Source organism: Melanotaenia boesemani, chromosome 13, assembly GCF_017639745.1.
Source record: "Melanotaenia boesemani isolate fMelBoe1 chromosome 13, fMelBoe1.pri, whole genome shotgun sequence".
NCBI lineage: Eukaryota > Metazoa > Chordata > Actinopteri > Atheriniformes > Melanotaeniidae > Melanotaenia > Melanotaenia boesemani.
The window spans coordinates 2,539,274-2,561,859 of NC_055694.1; the positions used below are offsets into that span (position 1 = coordinate 2,539,274).

The 22,586-nt window shown below is 43.5% G+C and overlaps 1 protein-coding gene across 4 annotated transcripts in view; it reads left to right on the plus strand.

Moving 5' to 3' along the window:
* LOC121652198 (myelin transcription factor 1-like) overlaps nucleotides 1-20,627 on the plus strand; it is a 27,113-nt gene extending 6,486 nt beyond the window's left edge. The window contains exons 4-23 of one of the 4 annotated variants that reach the window (XM_042004834.1): nucleotides 3,374-3,416; nucleotides 3,507-3,575; nucleotides 4,484-4,704; nucleotides 5,593-6,681; nucleotides 9,278-9,397; nucleotides 9,625-9,715; nucleotides 10,287-10,400; nucleotides 10,483-10,700; nucleotides 10,915-11,117; nucleotides 11,900-12,115; nucleotides 13,578-13,726; nucleotides 13,983-14,045; nucleotides 15,020-15,088; nucleotides 15,306-15,368; nucleotides 16,165-16,248; nucleotides 16,662-16,883; nucleotides 18,185-18,276; nucleotides 18,448-18,551; nucleotides 19,745-19,888; nucleotides 20,290-20,627. In XM_042004834.1, the coding sequence (XP_041860768.1) occupies nucleotides 3,374-3,416; nucleotides 3,507-3,575; nucleotides 4,484-4,704; nucleotides 5,593-6,681; nucleotides 9,278-9,397; nucleotides 9,625-9,715; nucleotides 10,287-10,400; nucleotides 10,483-10,700; nucleotides 10,915-11,117; nucleotides 11,900-12,115; nucleotides 13,578-13,726; nucleotides 13,983-14,045; nucleotides 15,020-15,088; nucleotides 15,306-15,368; nucleotides 16,165-16,248; nucleotides 16,662-16,883; nucleotides 18,185-18,276; nucleotides 18,448-18,551; nucleotides 19,745-19,888; nucleotides 20,290-20,433 (3,518 nt within the window). In that variant the 3' untranslated portion in view covers nucleotides 20,434-20,627. The remainder of the gene's footprint in view (nucleotides 1-3,373; nucleotides 3,417-3,506; nucleotides 3,576-4,483; nucleotides 4,705-5,592; nucleotides 6,682-9,277; nucleotides 9,398-9,624; nucleotides 9,716-10,286; nucleotides 10,401-10,482; nucleotides 10,701-10,914; nucleotides 11,118-11,899; nucleotides 12,116-13,577; nucleotides 13,727-13,982; nucleotides 14,046-15,019; nucleotides 15,089-15,305; nucleotides 15,369-16,164; nucleotides 16,249-16,661; nucleotides 16,884-18,184; nucleotides 18,277-18,447; nucleotides 18,552-19,744; nucleotides 19,889-20,289) is intronic. The other 3 variants (XM_042004835.1, XM_042004836.1, XM_042004837.1) reach the window with 3 other exon arrangements.
* Nucleotides 20,628-22,586: the final 1,959 nt, after the last annotated feature.

Sequence of the window (22,586 nt, forward strand, 5' to 3'; positions counted from 1 at the left end):
CCATCTTCTAGTACCGGGTCGTCCTCTTCATCAGGTTCACCTTCTAGTACCGGGTCGTCCTCTTCATCAGGTCCACCTTCTAGTACCTGGGCGTCCTCTTCATCAGCACTACCTTCTAGTACCGGGTCGTCCTCTTCATCAGGACCGCCTTCTAGTACCGGGTCGTCCTCTTCATCAGGTCCACCTTCTAGTACCGGGTCGTCCTCTTCATCAGGACCGCCTTCTAGCACCTGGTCGTCCTCTTCATCAGGTCCACCTTCTAGTACCGGGTCGTCCTCTTCATCAGGACCGCCTTCTAGTACCGGGTCGTCCTCTTCATCAGGTCCACCTTCTAGCACCGGGTCGTCCTCTTCATCAGGACTGCCTTCTAGCACCTGGTCGTCCTCTTCATCAGGACCGGTTTCTAGTACCGGGTCGTCCTCTTCATCAGGTCCACCTTCTAGCACCGGGTCGTCCTCTTCATCAGGACTGCCTTCTAGCACCTGGTCGTCCTCTTCATCAGGTCCATCTTCTAGTACCGGGTCATCCTCTTCATCAGGTTCACCTTCTAGTACCGGGTCGTCCTCTTCATCAGGACCGCCTTCTAGTACCGGGTCGTCCTCTTCATCAGGTCCATCTTCTAGTACCTGGTCGTCCTCTTCATCAGGTCCACCTTCTAGTACCGGGTCGTCCTCTTCATCAGGTCCACCTTCTAGTACCGGGTCTTCCTCTTCATGAGGACCGCCTTCTAGTACCGGGTCGTCCTCTTCATCAGGTCCGCCTTCTAGTACCGGGTCATCCTCTTCATGAGGACCGCCTTCTAGTACCGGGTCGTCCTCTTTATCAGGACCGCCTTCTAGCACCTGGTCGTCCTCTTCATCAGGACCGCCTTCTAGTACTGGGTCGTCCTCTTCATCAGGACCGCCTTCTAGCACCTGGTCGTCCTCTTCATCAGGACCGCCTTCTAGCACCTGGTCGTCCTCTTCATCAGGACCGCCTTCTAGCACTGGGTCGTCCTCTTCATCAGGACCGCCTTCTAGTACCGGGTCGTCCTCTTAATCAGGACCGCCTTCTAGCACCTGGTCGTCCTCTTCATCAGGACCGCCTTCTAGCACCTGGTCGTCCTCTTCATCAGGACCGCCTTCTAGTACTGGGTCGTCCTCTTCATCAGGACCGCCTTCTAGTACCGGGTCGTCCTCTTCATCAGGTCCGCCTTCTAGCACCTGGTCGTCCTCTTCATCAGGTCCATCTTCTAGTACCCGGGTCGTCCTCTTCATCAGGTCCACCTTCTAGTACCGGGTCGTCCTCTTCATCAGGACCGCCTTCTAGTACTGGGTCGTCCTCTTCATCAGGACTGCCTTCTAGTACCGGGTCGTCCTCTTCATCAGGACCGCCTTCTAGTACTGGGTCGTCCTCTTCATCAGGACCGCCTTCTAGTACGGGGTCGTCCTCTTCATCAGGTCCGCCTTCTAGCACCTGGTCGTCCTCTTCATCAGGTCCACCTTCTAGTACCGGGTCGTCCTCTTCATCAGGACTGCCTTCTAGTACCGGGTCGTCCTCTTCATCAGGACTGCCTTCTAGCACCTGGTCGTCCTCTTCATCAGGTCCATCTTCTAGTACCGGGTCGTCCTCTTCATCAGGACTGCCTTCTAGCACCGGGTCGTCCTCTTCATCAGGACTGCCTTCTAGCACCTGGTCGTCCTCTTCATCAGGTCCACCTTCTAGTACCGGGTCGTCCTCTTCATCAGGACCACCTTCTAGTACCGGGTCGTCCTCTTCATCAGGTCCACCTTCTAGTACCGGGTCGTCCTCTTCATCAGGACCGCCTTCTAGTACTGGGTCGTCCTCTTCATCAGGTCCATCTTCTAGTACCGGGTCGTCCTCTTCATCAGGACCGCCTTCTAGTACCGGGTCGTCCTCTTCATCAGGTCCGCCTTCTAGCACCTGGTCGTCCTCTTCATCAGGTCCATCTTCTAGTACCGGGTCGTCCTCTTCATCAGGACCGCCTTCTAGTACTGGGTCGTCCTCTTCATCAGGACTGCCTTCTAGTACCGGGTCGTCCTCTTCATCAGGACCGCCTTCTAGTACTGGGTCGTCCTCTTCATCAGGACCGCCTTCTAGTACCGGGTCGTCCTCTTCATCAGGTCCGCCTTCTAGCACCTGGTCGTCCTCTTCATCAGGTCCACCTTCTAGTACCGGGTCGTCCTCTTCATCAGGACTGCCTTCTAGTACCGGGTCGTCCTCTTCATCAGGACTGCCTTCTAGCACCTGGTCGTCCTCTTCATCAGGTCCATCTTCTAGTACCGGGTCGTCCTCTTCATCAGGACTGCCTTCTAGCACCGGGTCGTCCTCTTCATCAGGACTGCCTTCTAGCACCTGGTCGTCCTCTTCATCAGGTCCACCTTCTAGTACCGGGTCGTCCTCTTCATCAGGACCGCCTTCTAGTACCGGGTCGTCCTCTTCATCAGGACCGCCTTCTAGTACCGGGTCGTCCTCTTCATCAGGACCGCCTTCTAGTACCTGGTCGTCCTCTTCATCAGGACCGCCTTCTAGTACCGGGTCGTCCTCTTCATCAGGTTCACCTTCTAGTACCGGGTCATCCTCTTCATCAGGTCCACCTTCTAGTACCGGGTCGTCCTCTTCATCAGGTCCACCTTCTAGTACCGGGTCGTCCTCTTCATCAGGTCCACCTTCTAGTACCGGGTCGTCCTCTTCATCAGGTCCACCTTCTAGTACCGGGTCGTCCTCTTCATCAGGTCCACCTTCTAGTACCGGGTCGTCCTCTTCATCAGGACCGCCTTCTAGTACCGGGTCGTCCTCTTCATCAGGACCGCCTTCTAGTACCTGGTCGTCCTCTTCATCAGGACTGCCTTCTAGTACCGGGTCGTCCTCTTCATCAGGTCCACCTTCTAGTACCGGGTCATCCTCTTCATCAGGTCCATCGTCTAGTACCGGGTCGTCCTCTTCATCAGGTCCACCTTCTAGTACCGGGTCGTCCTCTTCATCAGGTCCACCTTCTAGTACCGGGTCGTCCTCTTCATCAGGTCCATCTTCTAGTACCGGGTCGTCCTCTTCATCAGGTCCATCTTCTAGTACCGGGTCGTCCTCTTTCTAATCCCGGTGTGATAGATGAAGCAGGTGGAGGTAACCTTCCTCGGAGGTTTTGCTCCATATTGACGTGACAGCATCACACACTTGCTGCAGGTTTGTTGCAGCCTGAATCTTGATCCAGCTGAACAGGTAAACCTGATCAGATGGACAGTGGGTATATAAATATTATCAGAACACCACATCGTACATGTTCATGCACTGCTTATATAATAAACTTAAATTCTAAGATGACGCTGGGTTTTCTTCCTTTATGTGGTGACCCTTCCTGCTGCTTTACTTTCAGTGTCAGCAGAGCAGGTTGGTCCAGAGATGAAGCTGGAACTAAGGTAAACAGACGTGATGTTTAAACTGAACACCACAGTGATCTTTAAGGTGTGTATTGTGCATGTGAAGATGGGATTTTCTTGTGTGACTAGCAGCAGCTGTCCCACCCCTGGATGTGACGGAAAAGGACACGTTAGTGGAAGATACTCCCGACATAGAAGGTAAGATGCTTCGTATCTTCTGTGTGGATGTGAAGCACCACCTAAAGGTTTGCACTCAGCTACTCGTCCAATCCTGTCTGAGACATCAAGGCAAATAAGACAAGAAGCTGAAATAAATTAAAAGGAAATCATTCATGTTTCTTCTGAGATTAAATCTAAATAAATTTAAATGAAATGCAGCCATGCTTTATGCATGATGGCAATAAATAAATTCATAATTAAGACACGACGATTCCCAGTCTCAGGCATCACTAACTCATAATATCTCCCACACAGTAATAACCTTAACTCTTCCTTTTACATAACGATTATAAAACCTTTCCCATTCAGGATGCCGGGGGACTCTGTCAGGATACGACCCAGATAAATACAGAATTATTTACCAAGATAAAGTTATCTGTGAGCTGTTAGAAGGGTTTGTTGATTTACTGCTCGGCTGGGACGTCCAGTGGTTTTCTAGGCTCAGAGATCTCTAAGCGGTGGAGGTGGATAAGAAAGCACCCATCCACAAACTGGGAGTTCATTTCCAAACTGGTTCTGATTAGATCTAACAAGCCCACCCTCCATGACATCAGAGCACACCTTCCTGTAGCTGAAGTGGTGCCCATGAGGTCATCCACTTCATCCATTTAAAGTATTATATTAAGAACATATCAATAACAAGATTAGTATTAAAAACAACTAGATTAAAATGAAATTATATCCACTAAATACATTTTATCAAAAACAATGAGTTCTGTTCACACAAGATTATATTTCTTAAAATTAAGTCCAGTAAAATTAAACTTAATTTTGTTTTAAAAAAATATGCCTATGAATAATTCTAAGATGAAAACACAATAAATAAGCGTCCAATCTGTTTTCATCTCAGGAGCTCTTCACTCATGTACTCATCTTCCTCTTCTCAGCGTGCTGGGCTGCCCACTTGTGAAGAAGAGGAAGCTAGAGGAGGCCGAGGCTGAAGAGAACCAGTCAGCATCCAAACGGCGGAGCCAGCCGGTCAAACAGGCAGAAGAAGACAGCGACACAGCGGAGGAGGAGGAGCAGAAAGAAGAGGAAGAGGAGGGAAAAGACGCCATCAGAGACAAAGAGAAACACAGAGACAAAAGCAAGATGGAATTATTAAAACGTAAGTAAACTGTTCAGGAGCAGTTTTTTAAAGGAAATTTCAACTTCAACCATATTTGAGGCGAACATTTTATCAGAAAGTTCTATGTGTGTGTGAAAAGAAGAAAAATAATGCTCCTCTATGGCTGGAATAAAGCCAAGAAGACGTTTCTGATGCACGGTGGCGCCACAAAGCAGCTGAGCTGGAGTTGGTTTAGTGAGGATAGCAGGTAAATAGTAGCAGGAATAACTGGAAATGAGGAAAAAGTGGAACATGGAAATAGTTTCTGTTGTGTGTTTGTTTCAATAACAATATTTTTTCTCCTGAAAGCCAAGACTTGAGAGAACGATGAGATGAGAAAAGGTTTGGTCACTGTTGGTCTGTGTGTTATTTCTACAAAGTTCTGTTAGTAATAAATTCTGCTTTCTTCTTCTGGTCGACCTTTATGCTGCTACATCTATTCATACATTCATTTTACATCATTTTACCTCCCAGTCTGACAGCTGCTACAGACTGGTTTATACTGGGATTAAAAGCTGTTACAGACTGGTTTATACTGGGATTAAAAGCTGTTACAGACTGGTTTATACTGGGATTAAAAGCTTCATATTATACATGGATTTTTGCATGAATAAACAGGTGGATCAAAAACATAGCACAAAATCATCAAATCACATGATTATGGAGAAAAACCAATGCAACTAATTTGTGAAATGCAACTCGTTTCAACCTTTTCCATTTTTTATAGACTAATTTAGGATTAGTTTTAATAACAACTAGATTAAAATGAAGTTTTATCCACTAAATGCATTTTATTAAAACAAATGTTAAATTTATTGTTGAATAATAATTTTAATTATAATAATTACTTAAACTCAAATCAAATAAAAATTTTCTTGGCTTCCACAGCCGACTGCTCACTGGTGACGACACAGGACGCAGACATTGCTTCTCCTCTGGATGACGAGGACACGCCGGAGACTGGGAACAAAACCGAAACGGAGAAATCTGGTGGGGAAGAGCAGCCGGTAACGGTCGCCGACATTCCTCTGCAGGAGGAAACAGAGCCCAAGGAGGAGGAGGAGGAGGAGGACGAGGAGGAGGAAGAAGAGGAGGAGGAGGAGGAGGATGTCCAGCTGCTGACAAAGTACGAGCCATCAGAGCAACCTGAAGAAGAAACTACTCTTCCTCAACTTCAGTTTACTAAAGGTGAGGAAGAAGAGGAAGCCGAAGAAGAGAAGGAAGATGAAGAGCAGCAAGAAAAGGAAGAAGAACGGGAGGTAGGAAGGCCGATGATGAGACAGGAAAACACGGATCACCAGTACTCCAGCGGGGATTACAACCTGCAGCCCAAAGAATCAAAACAGGAGCAGTGCTCAAGGGATGAGCAGGAGGATGAGGAGGAGGAGGAAGAAGAGGAGGAGCATGATGAGGAGGAGGAAGAGGAGGGAGAAGAGAGAGGGGTTGACACCCCATACAATATGAGTCCAACCACTCAGGGATCTGAAACAGCTGTGTCACTCAGGGAAGAAAAGGTCAGCACTCTCATAACCGAGGAAGAGGAGGAGGAGGAAGAAGAGCGAGAGGAAGAGGAGGACGACAGACAGGAGAAGGAAGAGTGTGAAGTGGTGGAAGAGGAAGAGGAGGATCGAGACTCAAGCAAAGCGTCTCCTGGTACGGTGGTTATAGAAGTCCGCTCCGAGGAGGAGGATGAGGATGAGGAGGAGGAAGAAGAGGATGAGGAAGAGGAGGAGGATGAGGAGGAGGAAGGAGAGGAGCAGGATCGTGCCTCAGAGGGCTCAGGAATCACGGATGACTCGGAGAACTGGGACATGACCCGGGGGAACCTGGGACTGCTGGAGCAGGCCATCGCGCTGAAGGCGGAGGAGGTGCAGGGAGGCCAGGAGTCCCGGAGCTCCCCAGACTACCAGCCGTTCGGGTCCTCCATGAAGAACTCCGAGGCGTCTGTGGCGCGCCGGCCTGCGCACTACAGCAAAGGTACACGAGAGCTTACACGGTAGCAAGTCCAGGAACTGGTTCAGTTCAGTTTGCAAAGAACGCCTGTGCATGAGTATGGAGCACCGAAGCGGCCAAAATAAGAAATAAATACAGAAATATTAAGATTTCAATAAACAAATTTATACGGCAATAAACTATACAAAAATATTTTTTCCATTTAGAAACCTATAAAATGTTAAATAAATTATATTTCTATTGTCGTACAGTTTTAATTTAACTTTGTATTAATACTCATTCTTTTCATGTGTTTTTCAATCTGATTTATTTGTTGTTTTTAAAAATTTATTTCCTCCCTGATTTTATGTCTGCATTTGTTTTTGTATAATTTCCTTTTACATTTTCTCAACCCTAAAATTATTTATTTCTGTAAATTATTTTCATATAACATTTTATTTATTTGTTCATTTAGTCAAAGTTATATATGCATAAAGTCTCAATCTGTTTATTGAGCTATTTTTATATTTTCTGTATTTAGTTTTCTTTTTGGCAGTTTTTGTCCTCCATACATGATTAGTTTAACCAGGCCTAACTTAAACTAATCCTTAACCTGGTAAGCCTTGTAAAAGAGAAAGATTTTCAATCAGAAGCAGGGCTCTGATTCACACAATCCAATAACAATAAATAAATTAAAACAGGATAAATAAACTATGAACAAAAATAGGTCTCCTCAGTGGCTTTTACCACCCAGAGGTGAACAGCAGTAGCGACACCTTTAGTCTCTTTGTCCTCCCTACAGGAGCCCTGAAGGTAGAAAGACAAACTCACTCTGGAGAGGCTGGGCCAGGCAGTTCAGTCCAGAATGAGCCTTCCTCACCACATAACTGTTAAAGACGGCCAAAAGGCCCTCCTTCTGGTATCCAGACACTTACCAGCAGCTTTCACTAAACTACCCAACCGGCCAGATTTAAGCTCCCGAACCAGCATTAATACAACAAGATAAAACTGATTCACGTCCACCTTTATAAAAGAGGCATTCCAGTGCAAACATTAAAGATCTCATCTTTCTTAAAAAGAATAACCTCTTTTGTACCGTTTAGAGGTGACGTCAGTGTGAGGCTCAAAACATAACTTGTTGTCTAGAAGCAGAACCAGATATTTATAGCTGTCCACCTTCTCCATGACAGCTGCTTTGATAAAAGCAGAGGGGGGGTTGGTGGAGATTTTCTAAAATCAATGACCATTTCTTTGCTTTTAGACACATTTATATGGAGGGAAGAGTTTCCACACCAGCTTACAAAATCATCACTACCTGCCCATGTGCTGTCTCCCATCCTCAAGCAGGCCAACGACGGCCGTGTCGTCAGCAAACTTTAAAATATATGTTATTAACATTACCGCGACTCAGTGTACAGAAGGTATAAAAGTGGAGAGAGACAACAACCCTGTGGAGAACCTGTAGAAGAGGGGAGCACATTAGAAAACACCACGTACCTTCACACACTGTGACCTGTTGGTAAGACAATCCAAAATCCAGCCAGTCAGATTAGGAGGAAGTTTGAAGTTATCAATAAGCCTTTTCAACCAGTAAATAGGGCTGTACGGAGTTGAATGCAGATGAAAAATTCATAAAACAAAACTCTGACATGAGTTTTGGTGCCTTCCAGGTGTTTAAACAACAATGCAGGAGAGTAACCGCAGCAGCCTCCACACCTCTACCCGCCCTACACGCATACTGGAATGGGTCAAAGCAGTGCTCATCTGGGACAAAACTTCCTTCTTAATGATCTTTTCAAAGGATTTCATAACAAGAGAGGCCACCGCTGCAGGTCTAAAACCATTTAATACAGCAGGGCAGCTGCACTCAGGCACAGGGGTGATTACAGGATGTTTCCAGATCTCAGGAGCAGTCTGCAGCTTTAGAGATTCCAGTAAACAGCATGAAAAATGACACTTAGCTGGTCTGCACATAGCTTGCGCAGACATTGTCAGGTCCAGGGCTCTTTGTGGTAGTATGCCTCAACTGGTTAGCCACCTCGTTAGCATCGAAGAAGGTTGAAAGAGCAGCAGTCTTTCCCTTTATTTTACCTTTATTCATCCCTACTAGATTATTGGTTCATAAAGGAAAATGATCATTGAATAATTATTTTTATTTCCTGAGTTTTTCACTTGTGTTTGTATGGAAATCCATCCTGCCTCTTATAAATGAAGCATATAGACAACATTTCTCATAATTATGAGATTTAAAGTCATTATTATGAGATATTTTATCGGAATAATTTAATCTCATTATAATGACCTCATAATGTCTCATAATTATGACTTTTTGTCTCATAAGATGCTTTAATACTTTAATTAATAATGGGAATGGGCTTTCATATGTTTGGACTTAACCCTTTAGTTTACAGGTAGCCACAAAACCATCTGTACTTATATGGTGCATCTAATTATTATTACTTGACTATAAAATAACAAAAGATTTTCCTAAATATAATTCTTAATTTCACCTCACTTTCTATTTCACTTAGAGTTTATGTGTTTATTAAACTGAGTCCAGCATCCAGTATTAATTCCCCACAAGTCCTCCATTGTGTTTGTGCTTTAATTCCTCCTCTACATCACAAACTCTTCTGTTCAGACAAGAAGGAAGTGAAGTGTCCGACCCCAGGCTGTGACGGGACTGGTCATGTTACCGGGTTATATCCTCACCACCGCAGTCTGTCTGGATGTCCTCATAAAGACAGAATCCCCCCAGAGAGTGAGTTCACATGACTGCAACCATAAGAAATAGACCAATGTCACACGTTAAACCACCAGTTTATCCGCTACCACTGCTACTTCCTGCTGATGTAGAACTTTTTTTGTCTACATTAACTGCTGTTTCAGCTCATGTTTTTACTTCAGCTGCTTTTAGCTCTAATTGTACTCACATCTGGAGCAAACTAAACATACTGACATGGGGTGACGTCTGCTGTGTGTCCGTAGTCCTCGCCATGCATGAGAATGTGTTGAAGTGTCCCACTCCAGGCTGCACAGGCCAGGGCCATGTGAACAGTAACCGCAACACACACCGCAGGTTAATAAAACACCCAAAAACAGAATATAATAATATTTAACCCTTGAGGCACCTTTAAAAAAGAACTCTTCGGTACCAAAATGGCACGGCTCATAAAAGTGTCACAAAACTGTAATCAGTAGAATAGGTCAAATTTTTATACTTTTTAGGTTTTTATGCCTTTTATGTCATAAGAAATCCTCTTTGTCAATGAGAAAAACACAGAACATGCATTATAATATCTGAGGATTATAGTGTATAAAAGATACGTGTTTATAATGGAAGTCAACAGGACCGAATTGGTCCTGAGGTGGAGTGTTGGCATAATGTTTGTCAAAATTCAACAAGGGGATCATGGAGTTTTAAACATAATAATAAAACAAAAATTCTGGTCAAGTTTAATAGAATTAGCCTTTAAACTAAAGCAGATATTATGAATCTAAAACAAAAGAAGCAGAAGGTCCACATTTGGTCTTCGTAGGTGCCTTGAGGGTTAATATCACTAACTCATACTTATACTTCTTAACCAATATTTGCCTGTTGATAAGAGTTTTATGAAGTGCAAACATGTGAATGTGTATCCCCCCATCAGTCTGTCGGGCTGCCCCATAGCTGCAGCAACTAAACTGAACAAGACGCAGGACAAACAGGTTCATTTACAGGCTTCAGCCACCGAAACTTCTTCCAACTCTGACAGAGTGCTGAGGTAAGAAACACAAGCCATTTTTATGTTATTGTTTTATATTTATGAGTACAACAATTTGCATAACGTCTGAATTTTCCTCCAGACCCATGTGTTTTGTAAAGCAGCTGGAGATCCCTCAGTATGGCAGCTACCGGCCCAACACGGTGACCACCACACCTCGAGCTAACCTGGCCAAGGAGCTGGAGAAATACTCCAAGGTGTCTTTTGACTATGCAAGCTTTGACGTGCAGGTCTTTGGAAAGCGAATGATTATTCCAAAGACACCCAGCAGCGCCGACACATCACCCAAAGCATTCAAGTGTAAGACCTGAGCTCCTGTCCCTCATTTCTGTATAGAATTTGACATGCGACATGTTTAACAGTGAAGCAAAGTTGTAGATGAAACTTGAATACAACTAGTTATGTATTGTTTTTATTTCAGACAGTTTAAACTAAAACTTTAATGGATAAAGTAAGAATTTGCCGCTCTCTCATGGTCATTTCAGTAAATCCTTTCTACTTTATTTGCACACAGCTAAATCATTTCCCAAGGCACCCTCCCCCAGTCACTGTGTATCTGGAAGCTTTTCCAAGAGCCCTCTGTCCTCAAGTAGTTATGACTATAGCCAAGATGCAGAGGCAGCCCACATGGCGGCAACAGCCATCCTCAATCTGTCTACTCGCTGCTGGGAGAGACCAGAAACCCTCAGCACCAAACCCACGGAGCCCTGCGCCAAGGTATTCAAGCTTTCCTTTACTAACATATCATTTACTCAGAAAACCTGTTTATCCAAAACCTCTTACAATATCTGCACTTCCCAGAGTTCCTTATCTTTCTATCATTTTAAATGTTGAGATTTTCCAGTGAGCTTTTTCCTCCAAATCTTAATGAGTTGAAGAGGAAATGTTGTGAATGTTGGGGAGGAGCAAGACAAACAGAGGTGGACTTCACTAAAAGCATAAATTTCTGGCCGACAGTCAATATTTCAGAGATTTGCATTGCAACGATGCAAATAACAGAATAAATCATAACAAGAGCTTCTCTGTGGGAGTATTTCTGATATAAAGAAGACTTTGTTACCATTAGCAACGCTGCTTGGCCAAAGAAATGACACACTCTAATATTTGGTGGGACTGTCTTTAGCTTTGATTTCAAAGTATTCCCTGAGGCGTTGCTTCAATAAGCTTTTGCAATGTCACAAGATTTATTTCCATCCAGTGTTGCATTCATTTTCTCCAAGATCTTGTATTGATGATGTGAGAGTCTGATTCTCCGTGGGGTACAGGTCTGGACTCTGTGGTGGCCAATCCCTGTGTGAAAATAATGTGTCCCGTTCCCTGAACCACTCTTTCACAATCTGAGCCCCATGAATCCCGGTATTATCATCTTGGAATATGGCTGTACATGTAACATGTAGGACTGGAGAAGCTGGGCTGAAGCCATGCAGCTTCTCTTCTGGACAAAAACGTAACCTCACTGCAGCCACACTTTAGCTTCACCCTGTATTTTAACCCTGCAGGAGTCGGACATCGAGGTGGATGAGAACGGCACCTTGGACCTCAGCATGAAGAAGACCAAGAGGGACGACATGCAGTCTCCAGAGCCTTCATCCTCCTCCTCCTCCTCCTCTCAACCCGTGGGAGCCACATTATCTCAGGGCCACACTCAACCAGACTGGGAGGAACCTCTTGATTTCACCAAATCAAGTGAAGTCAAAGATGAAGACCATGAAGAGGTAGAGAACATAGCCACATTCACATCTCTTTAAGCAAAGACATGCAGATAAAAGGAGGAAATAACAGCGCCGGGTCATTCCCTGTGTCACAAATCTGTGGGGAAATAAAAAAGAAAGAAAGCTGCAGAAATGGTCCCAAAAAATAGAACAAGATAAACCTCGTTGTTCCTGCAGTGTCCTGGTAGGAAATTAGACAACGTCAAAGTTTAACTAGATTAGTTATTTAATACTAATCTAAAAATAGTTCAAAATACATTAAATGAAAAGGATTTATGTCAATTAAATTTTATTTTAATAAATTAAATCAATTAATCAAATGGAATTAATTAATTGAATTATATATAAATACACACACACACACACATACATATATATATATATAAAATTTAGTAATGGATGTTTTTAAATTTAAGTTTAGTTGTCTCGTTCTCCACCACCTTGGGAGGTGTTTCCCACTGTGACCTAGGGGTCTCCAGTCCATATTCTGCACAGATGTTTCTGGACACTATGCCAGCTACTCGGTCATGGCGTTCCATGTATTCTTTCCCTGCCAGTATCTTGCACTCTGTTGTAAGGTGCTGGATTGTTTCAGGGGCCTCCGCCTAGGGTCCTGTCCGGCACGGTAGAACTGGGGTCCTGCCCGGCACGGTAGAACTGGGGTCCTACCCGGTGCGGTAGATCTGGGGTCCTGCCTGGTGTGGTAGACCTGGGGTCCTGCCCGGCGCGGTAGAACTGGGGTCCTACCCGGCGCGGTAGATCTGGGCTCCTGCCTGGTGTGGTAGACCTGGGTCTTGATTGCCCTGGTACTCAAGGCTTGCTCCTGTGCTGCCATGGTTACCGCCTCTGTGCCTTCCTTCAGTCCAGTCCCCCCAAGCCATTGGTAGGACTTGTTCATATCCACCACTTCAGCCTTCTGTCGGTGGTACATCCCATGCAGGGCTTGTCCTTCCATGATGGTTCCTTCATGTCATTTTCCTCCAGGTTCCATTGACTGAGGTATTCACTCAGTGCTTCATCCCTGGCGGCCACCTTTATGATGTATTCATGGAGCTAGGATGTTTCCTCCCGGATAGCGGCCCTGATGCTCACTAGTACTCGGCCTACCTCTTGGATCTTAGTCTATAGCCTCTGGACACTGGATTTGGGGTGGAACTCCTCTCTTTGTTACCATTTCACCACATTTCTCCAGTTCGAATGTTATTCCAATGTCCCTGCTGTAGATCCTGCTGGTGTGGATCAGTGTCTTTAGAATCAAACAAAGACCCACAGTAATAACTCAGTGGATAATAATAATTTTACTTTAGTTTACAGGTATCCATCCATCCATTTTCCTTCCCTGCATAATCATTTTCAGAGGCCTGGTACACCCTGGACCGTTGGCAACTCCATCACAGATGTACAGAAATGAGACCTCTTTTTCTCTGTGTACCTGATATGTAACCTATGTTTTACATGTAATCAGGTGGAGTATACCGCTCCGTCATATACCTCATCTGAAGGTGAAGAAGATGACCAAGAAAACCTGGAGGACAGGAAGTACCCTGGTGAAGTCACCACCACCAGCTTTAAGGTCAAGTTTCAGCCCAAAGACAGCAAAAAAGACATCCTTGTGTAAGTCAAACATCCAGTAACAACATTTTATTCTAACTTGCATTAACAGGCAATTTTTGATGACATTTTGTGTTAATGCTAAAGATTAAGAAGGAATTGTGTTTAATAATCTTTTTATTAACAATGTACAAGACAGGAATTAGTTGAGAGATTGTAAACAGAGCTGTGAGAAGAAAATTCCCATTTTCATCTCTTCATCTCTACCTTCCTTTGTAATTTGTGATTACAAAACTAATCTGTACCCTCCTCGTCTCAGATGCCCGACCCCAGGCTGTGATGGAAGTGGACACATCACTGGCAATTACGCTTCACATCGAAGGTGAGACCCACAAAGCAGACTTAGCCAGGTAACCCCAGGTTTTACTCTGATTTGTCTTTTTCTTGCTGGTATGTCATCTTGGCATCCAGTGCTGGAAACCAGACCTGGTCTAAAACGGATTATGATGTGACTTTCTCTGTCTAGCCTGCAAGTTTTGGATGTTTCCTGATTCAGCACACCTGAATCAAATTAATAGGTCAACATGCTAGTGTAGAACATGACAGCTCACTGTTGTCAAATTAGAGCCACTTAATTTTAATCAGGTTTGTTGGAGAAGGGAAACATCTAAAACCTGCAGTACTGCAGCCCTTAAGGACTGGAGTTGCCCATCCCTGGTCTAAGCTAATCAAAATGCTAATCTAAAATAATTACTTATTGACCTTACAACACTTGCAAGGGAGGGAGATTAAATAAAATCTGGACAAATGGCAAATGTTTGATGCAGTAAATTTCACCACAGGCCTGGCAAAGACGTTGAAGTTACCTTCTCAGAATTTTAACCCGTCGAGAGCCGATGCAACCTATTAGCATGCTTGTTAGCAATGCGTACAGAGCACCTCAGGTCTCAACAGGCTATCAGGAAGGTCATAGTCTTCTATAGTTGAAGGATTTTCAGATTATTGATGTGACTGATGCTCAGACTGAAGAAAGTTTATTGACTAAAACACCCTCTCCCATCTTGAAGATGAGTAACAACAGCACCTTCATGGTCAGATGTAGCTCAGGGACCATGAGGACTTCCCAACTACAGAGACCTTTTGGATCAGTTACACTCAGATCACATTATTCTGTCTGGATGTAACAGCTTTTTGTTTTACTTTTACTCTACTTTACAAGACTCTTTTCTTCTCTGTGTGCGACCCTGTCCTGTCCTGGTTCTTTAGTCCAGTTCAGGTTCTGGCCCTTTTCTTCAGTTATACACAGCAGTTCAGTTGTGTGTATGCTTCTCTGACGTTCTCTTTCTGATCTTCCAGTCTGTCAGGCTGTCCTCTTGCTGATAAATCACTTCGGACCCTCATGGCTGCCCATACGGCTGAACTGAAGTATGTGTGCTTTTCTTCTGAGTCTTCGACACTCTCACTGAACGCTCTACATCTACAGCTCTGTCCACGCTCTCCCCTTCATACTTTAACACTGACTAACATAAGATACTCCGAACTGATCCTAACTCATTTACAAAAAATAAAACAAAAGATCTCAAAGTATTTAGTGGGAACACTGCAGTTTTTCCTGACGTAAGACTGTCTGTGTGTCCCTCAGGTGTCCGACTCCAGGCTGTGACGGATCAGGCCACATCACCGGGAACTACGCTTCACACAGAAGGTGGGATTTGTCTCCATTTTACAACAACTGAACCACATGAATTGGGACTGAGCTGCTGTATAGCCTCAAGAAAACCACTATGAGAGGAAAATCAGAAAAAAAGGTTTCAGTTTGCTAGGGAGCATAAAGACTGGACTTTGAGGCAATGGAAGAAGGTCATGTGGTCTGATGTCCAGATCTACCCTGGCCCAGAGTGATGGAGCGTCAGGATAAGAAGAGAGGAGGATGAAGGGATGCAGCCATCATGCTTGTGGAGGCAGTCTATGATCTGGGGTTGCTGCAGTTGGTCAGGTCTAGGTTCAGGTCTAGGTCCAGCAACATTATGTGTCCAAAGAATGAGGACTACCCGAATATACTGAATGAGCAGGTTATTTAATCTTCCCTGATGGCACAGTGCCAGGATTCACGGGGCTCAGATTGTGAAAGAGTGGTTCAGGGAACAGGAGACATCATTTTCACACATGGATCGGCCACCACAGAGTCCAGACCTGAACCATATTGACAGTCTTTGTGGTTTACTGGAGGACTGACTCTTCCACCATCACTACTATCTTGGAGAAAAAATTAATGCAACTCTGGACAGAAAAAGATGCTGTGACACAAGAAGCTTATCAAGATGTTGCCATAGAGAATCCTGCTATTAAAACAGGTTCAACAAATAATAGAGTACGACAGTTTTTGGACAGGTAGTGTATTATACTGCACTATGTAATGCAGTAATAGTTATATATATATATAAACTCTACTTCACAGCTGCTTAACAAAATGTTCACTTTGCTCTTTGTTCCTTTTCCAGTTTGTCTGGATGCCCGCGAGCAAAGAAAGGTGGAGTCAAATTAACCCCTACCAAGGATGACAAGGAGGACTCTGAGCTGCTGAAGTGAGCAACTGTTGCTTATTTGCTCTGTTTGGACAAAAATCTCAGTGTAATTTGGATGAATTAAAGATCACACACTCATTAAATCAGTTTTGGTTTAATTAAATACACCTTGTTTCAGTGGTGATTAAATTCTTTATTTCAGCTTCTAATATCATTTAGAACAGTGGTCTAAACACTGGTCCTGGAAGTTTTAGATGTTTCCCTACTCCAACAGACCTGATTCAATTAAAATAGCTCCAACAGTTTGTCAAGTTCTGCACAGTAACACGTTCATTTGAGTCAGGTGTGTTGGAGCAGGCAAACATTTAAAAATCGCAGGATGAATACGTTAAAACATCCACTCCTCATTTTTTATGGACCAGTTTTGAGTCTACTCCTTTAACTCAGATCATGGTTTCTGCTCCTCTCTCCAGGTGTCCAGTTCCCGGCTGCGACAGCCTCGGCCACATCAGTGGGAAGTACGCCACCCACCGCAGTGCCTACGGCTGTCCGCTGGCGGCACGCCGGCAGAGGGAGGGTCTTCTCAACGGCACGCCTTTCTCCTGGAAGGCCTTCAAGGCTGAGGGCCCGGCCTGCCCAACTCCAGGCTGTGACGGCTCTGGTCATGCAAACGGCAGTTTCCTGACACACCGCAGGTATCCCGAACTTCTTCAGGTTACAGCACACGCTAGAAAATGACAATCTGAAAGGACACGTCAGAGCCAGTCCATCCTGTAACTGACGTTAGCAGTTCACATCTTAGTGAATGAAAGACATTTTAATTCATCCATTCACATAAAAGACTCGATCTTTTGACGCTCAACACTGTTGGCTGCAGAAATTTCTTATTAAATATTATTCTGACAGTCACTATTTACCCGAAGGTACCGAGAGGTTCGGACACGCTGATGTTTGGACCTAAACCTGCTGCATGTTCATGTCTTCAAGGAGATCACATAATTTTGGGCAAATCGATGCAAATAAATCTGCTTCTCACTCGGATGACACATGGGAGACTGAGATGTGTTGCTCCTTAAGAAGACATTTAAAGTTCCACATGCTAACAAGCAGATCCTCATTTTCAGAGTTTGCCTCCAATTCTACTTTTACGACCTCTAAGAACCACAACTAAAGCTGCAGTTTGAGAGCGAAGTGCTCTGTTGGTAATATATAGATCTATGGGATTTTTGATATATAGCGGAGCTCTGTCATGGTGAGCTACATATGCAATGGAGAAGAATTTCAGTTTCTATCCTGGATTTAACAGGGAGCCGATGAAGAGAAGCTTAAACTTGAGAAATATGATCTCTGGTGATAATCCTCATCAGAATCCTCGCTCCAGCATTTTGGATCAGATGAAGACTTTCACAACATTTCTGGAACACAACAATAATTAGGAACTGAAGTCTGGAAGTAACCAATCCATGGACTACTTTCCTGCATCACTGTGAGACAGGATGTTCCTCATTTTGGGAAAATTACGTAACTTGAGGAAGGTGGTTCTAGAAACAATTTGTATGTGTGAGTCAAAGGATCCTGAACCAGAAAAACTCCAAGGTCCCTCACTGTCATACTGGAACCCAAAGTTATACATCCAGAGTAATTCCATTTAGTCCTGAGGTTCTCAGGTCCAGAGAATTTAAAAGGACAAAATTCAGAGTCCGCCAGGTCTTTATGTCTTTAAGACATCTTTGTAATCTGACAACCTGATTGGTTTCGTCGGGCTTCATTGATCTGAGTATCATTTGAATAACAGCACAAGCTTACACCATGCTGTCTAATAATATTACCTAAAGGAAACATTTACAACATGAAAAGTTTCGGTCTAAACACGGAACCCTGGGGAACTTACTCTGGGGCATGAGAAAGACGCATGAAATCTATGAGATAAATAAACCTGCCTGATCTGGTAATTCTTTTGTCAGGATAACTTCAGCATTGCTGTTGCTTCTTTCAGTCTGTCAGGTTGTCCCAGAGCGTCCATCAACAAGAAGAGAGCAAAGCTTCCTGGAGACGAGTACATAACTGCAAAGTTCAGAGCTAGTGACGGTAAGCAGACCCCTTTGTTTCCTGATACTGTTCTCTATGCGTCTGCAAGGGGTTTTAATGTCATTGTTCTTCAAGGCATGGACACAGATGAATAGATATTCAGCAGAAATGTCGGACGATAAGTCTGCAGATACATGCAGGTGTCTCGATAACATATTTGCTCATCTTCAGTTCTGGACAATGACGAAGATATCAAACAGCTAAACAAGGAGATCAATGAGCTGAATGAGTCCAACTCAGAGATGGAGGCTGACATGATGAATCTGCACACTCAGGTGAGCTCAACTCTTCGCCGTCATGTGAGAACGCAACCTCAGCTTAGTTTAACCCGTTAAAGCCTGAGCCCAGAAATGATTTTAAGAGCAGACGTGCTGAGATGAGTTTAACAATGATATATTAAGAAATTTCATGCTGAAGAGATTAAAAGAGAATATAAATGCTGATACATGACAGTCCACAGTCTTATTAATTAAGCATCAGGCTAGATGTTTATCACTTTTAGTGTTTTATACCTTTATTCAGTTTAGAGACAGAAATTAGGAAGTCATGTTTGTGGAAAATGGGGAGGGGGTGCTTTGTGTGTGCGTGTATACCTGTGTGTGTGCGACTGTGTGAAGGTTTTAATGAGTGTTTTTTATTGTTATGTCATTTATTTAGATGTGTGTAAAGGCTTGTTTTAGTTTTAATATGCATGAATTGCTTTTTTTTCAACATAACAGGTATCTGACATGTATTTAAGAGACCAGGAAAGAACAAAAGTTAAGATACTGAGTCAAAGCTGCACAAACTGAACTTCTCACACATTTCTGCTTCTCCTTCATTAAACTACCACAGACTTCAGTGTCCTGTCTGAAAGAAGCACCGCACAGTTGCATCACCTGCACAAAGTGCATGCAGGCAGGAAAGGTCGCTCATGAGCATTCAGACTCTGTGAAACGTGAAAGTTTGATCAAATATTCCCTCTAAAAGTGAAAACCATAAAAGAAAGTTTATTATACAATCCATTTCATATAGAAAAAGCCATTTAATGTGTTTTACATATTAGAAAAAAATACTAACAATTAAAAAATTAAAATCACATTAAAACACAATTAAAATGTGTGAAAATTTATAATAAAATAACTACATAAAAATATTTATAACAAACAGGAGTGTAAACCAGGTTAAACGTAGGCACCTGAAAGAAGAAATGTTTTTTACTTTAGAAAGACCAACAACAGCAAACACCTGCATACCGCCTACAGCTTTATGCAGCACAGGCAGAGGTGAAGGAAAACAACGAGTTGGATTTCTGCATGTAGGTCACATGAAGTACATTAAGCTGAACTGTAACTTGTCAAACAGACATTTCCACCATACATTCAGCATAAATAGTTTTTTGTATTTAGGCTGTCAGGCAGATATTAAACTCCTAATATTCCTGGTTATTGTGCAGCTGCAGGACTGAGTTCTGTATTTTCTGCCTCAGATATCCTCAATGGAAAAGAACCTGAAGAGCATGGAGGAGGAGAACAAACAGATAGAGGAGAGGAATGATGCCTTGTTCCTGGAGTTATCTGGTCTGAGTCAGGCTTTGATCCACAGTCTGGCCAACATCCGCCTGCCCACCATGGTGAGGATATGAAAATCTCTGGGTTTGTTTTAAAAAAAAAATAAGAACAAGAGAGCCCATACGAGCACACCCTGACCAGGGAGCTGAGTGAGATCTGTGCTGAACAAAAGATTTCTGTACATCCACCAACCATAACATGAAGTTTAGAAACTAGCAGAAGCTCCAAAGTGGACAGAGGTGGTTTTCTTACATTCTCGTATAACTGTTTGAGGTTTGAACTGTGTTTGGTTTGGATGCCAATACCTGGTAGAGTCTTTTAGCTGAGTTTCTCTGAGTCATGTTTCCATGCTACATGTTAGCATTGCTGCTTTCTAGTGTGTGCAGACACCTTATGTACTGTAGGATCTCATGCTGCTTTCCAGGTTAACTCGTATTTTTTACTTCTGGACTTGTGTGTTCAGCAGGAACCATTGTCCGAGCAGAACTTCGACAGCTACGTGGAGACCCTGACCCACATGTTTACCAATAAAGACTGCTACCAGAACCCAGAGAACCGGGCTCTGCTGGAGTCCATCAACCAGGCGGTGAAGGGCATTGAGGTGTGAGGGACCAGAGGGGTGATGGGGGAGATTGGATGGGGGGGGCAACGACGACACATCTCAGTGACTGCACCACTCTCTGTCCTTAATCCCTTGGAATACTCTACGTAATTAACTCCTCTCATTTTGTATCTTTGTTATTTGAGTTTGTTTCTGGTTTGCATGTTGCTTTATGACAGGAAAGTGTGTGTCTGCAAATTAGGGGTGGGGTGGGTGGGGTGGTTGGGGATGGGGGGGGGTCCAGATGGGGACAGCGAGTGCAGAACAATGTCAGGACTGCAGTATACAACCTGAGCTGATTTCTTAGTTAGTGAACAGATCCCATCTTCACCCAATAATGTTGATAGTGTTCCACATAAACATAGTGTTGTTGCACCTCCACGACTAGTTTGTAGCTTCATTTTTAATATCGATGTGTAACTATTTAAGTCCTGTGCAAATGTTGGTTTGATAACTAACTTACTCATGTCGGCTGTATTATTTCACTTTATTTATTCATTATCTGTTTTTATTTAAGTTATTTATTTCAAAATCTTACTTGAGAAGATTTTAAAACAATAATCAAGAGAAGGAGGGATCATTTCCTCTGCATAGCTGAACAAAGAGGAAATATTTTAAGATATCAACTATAAATTGTTTTATAAATCTTATTCTTTATTTAAGTACTGGGATCTTTTTACGTGCAAATATTTTGTAACTAAAGGTTTCTAAATAATTTTGTAACAATTTTTTGTGTGTTTCTGTTTATATGATTTGCTTTTTATTTCCCTGAACTATTTTGAGTACATTGCTATACACTAGGAAAAAGTGAGCTGCACATATTTGGTATTTATTTGGTGATGAGAAACAAAGTGATGGTGAATATTTATTTTGTATTGTCTATGTGTTAATGATGGTTGTAAATGGATTAGTCTTTAAGTTCCTCTTGGAATAAAGGTTAACCCACAATGAGGACTGGAGAGATTGTGCTGTAGTTTTTTTTATACAGTAATGACTTAAATATACAAATATTTATATTGATAGGACTGTTCACTAGTGGTGTAAATCAAAAGTTTGATCATAATGCTGATTTTGGTAATACTCTCCAGAGGAAAGACAACCACTCTACAGGCATTTTTGAATATGCAAATGAAAGACAAATGGGGTCATAAATGACACAGAGGTTCCTCACAGTACCTTCGAAAGCCAAAGCAATGCCACCCACAGTAATAAGACTGCATATAGTAGAAAATTACAAGTCAACCAGTCCGACCAACAAGGCTGGAATCCGACGTGGTCCAGTGTCTTCACAAGCCTGTGGAAGTAAATGAAGAAATAGTTCATCTGTTAAAATTTTTACAGCGCAAACAAATCAAAATGGTGGTTACTGCACAAAGTCAGCAAGAAGATCCAGAAATCCATAAACACATAATCACAAACTGACCAATCACAAGGGAGTACTTACATGACTTTGCTGCATAGCAGGGGTGCACGTCAAGCCTCCGCTGACCTACGTGAAGCCCACGCTGGTGATGCTGTCAGAGCAGACGCTGCGGCAGAATAACTCCAGCTTAAGCAAAGCATCCATATCATGGCTGCCACGCAACCCTAGAGTTTGTGTGGCACAAAGGCCATTCTCGTTGACACAAGGTAGCATGTGCGTGCACATTAACTGTTGTCTACGCGCATGCCCCAGAAATACACTGTGACCGGCAGATTGGCCTTCGCACTAGTTCAGAGTGCTGTATACTGCCTCTAGTGGTGACCTCCAGTATAAAGTGTTTTGGTTGCATCCTGCTGCAGCAAGTATTTACACAGATGGTGAAGATTGTTGACGTGCACATTTGGGTGCACATTAAATATATCCCAGCCCTGTACGTACCGCATCACATGCAACGACTGGATAAGAACGCAGTGACCATTTTGAACGTGCAACATGGCTGATTCATCAATGAAACGCAAGAGGACATTACCAGGAGAAGAAAAGAAAGAGAAAAGGACAGAGAAAGGGATATGTTCCACGTGCTAAGTTAGACCAAAGTTATCAAGAACGCAACACAGTTCTTTGGTCCCTCTGTCCTCCGGGTTATCAGCATAAATGTGTGAATCACCAACAATAACTACACAGTCAGCGTCAACACAGATTATTGACAGCAGTTCAGCAATGTCATCAGAAACGT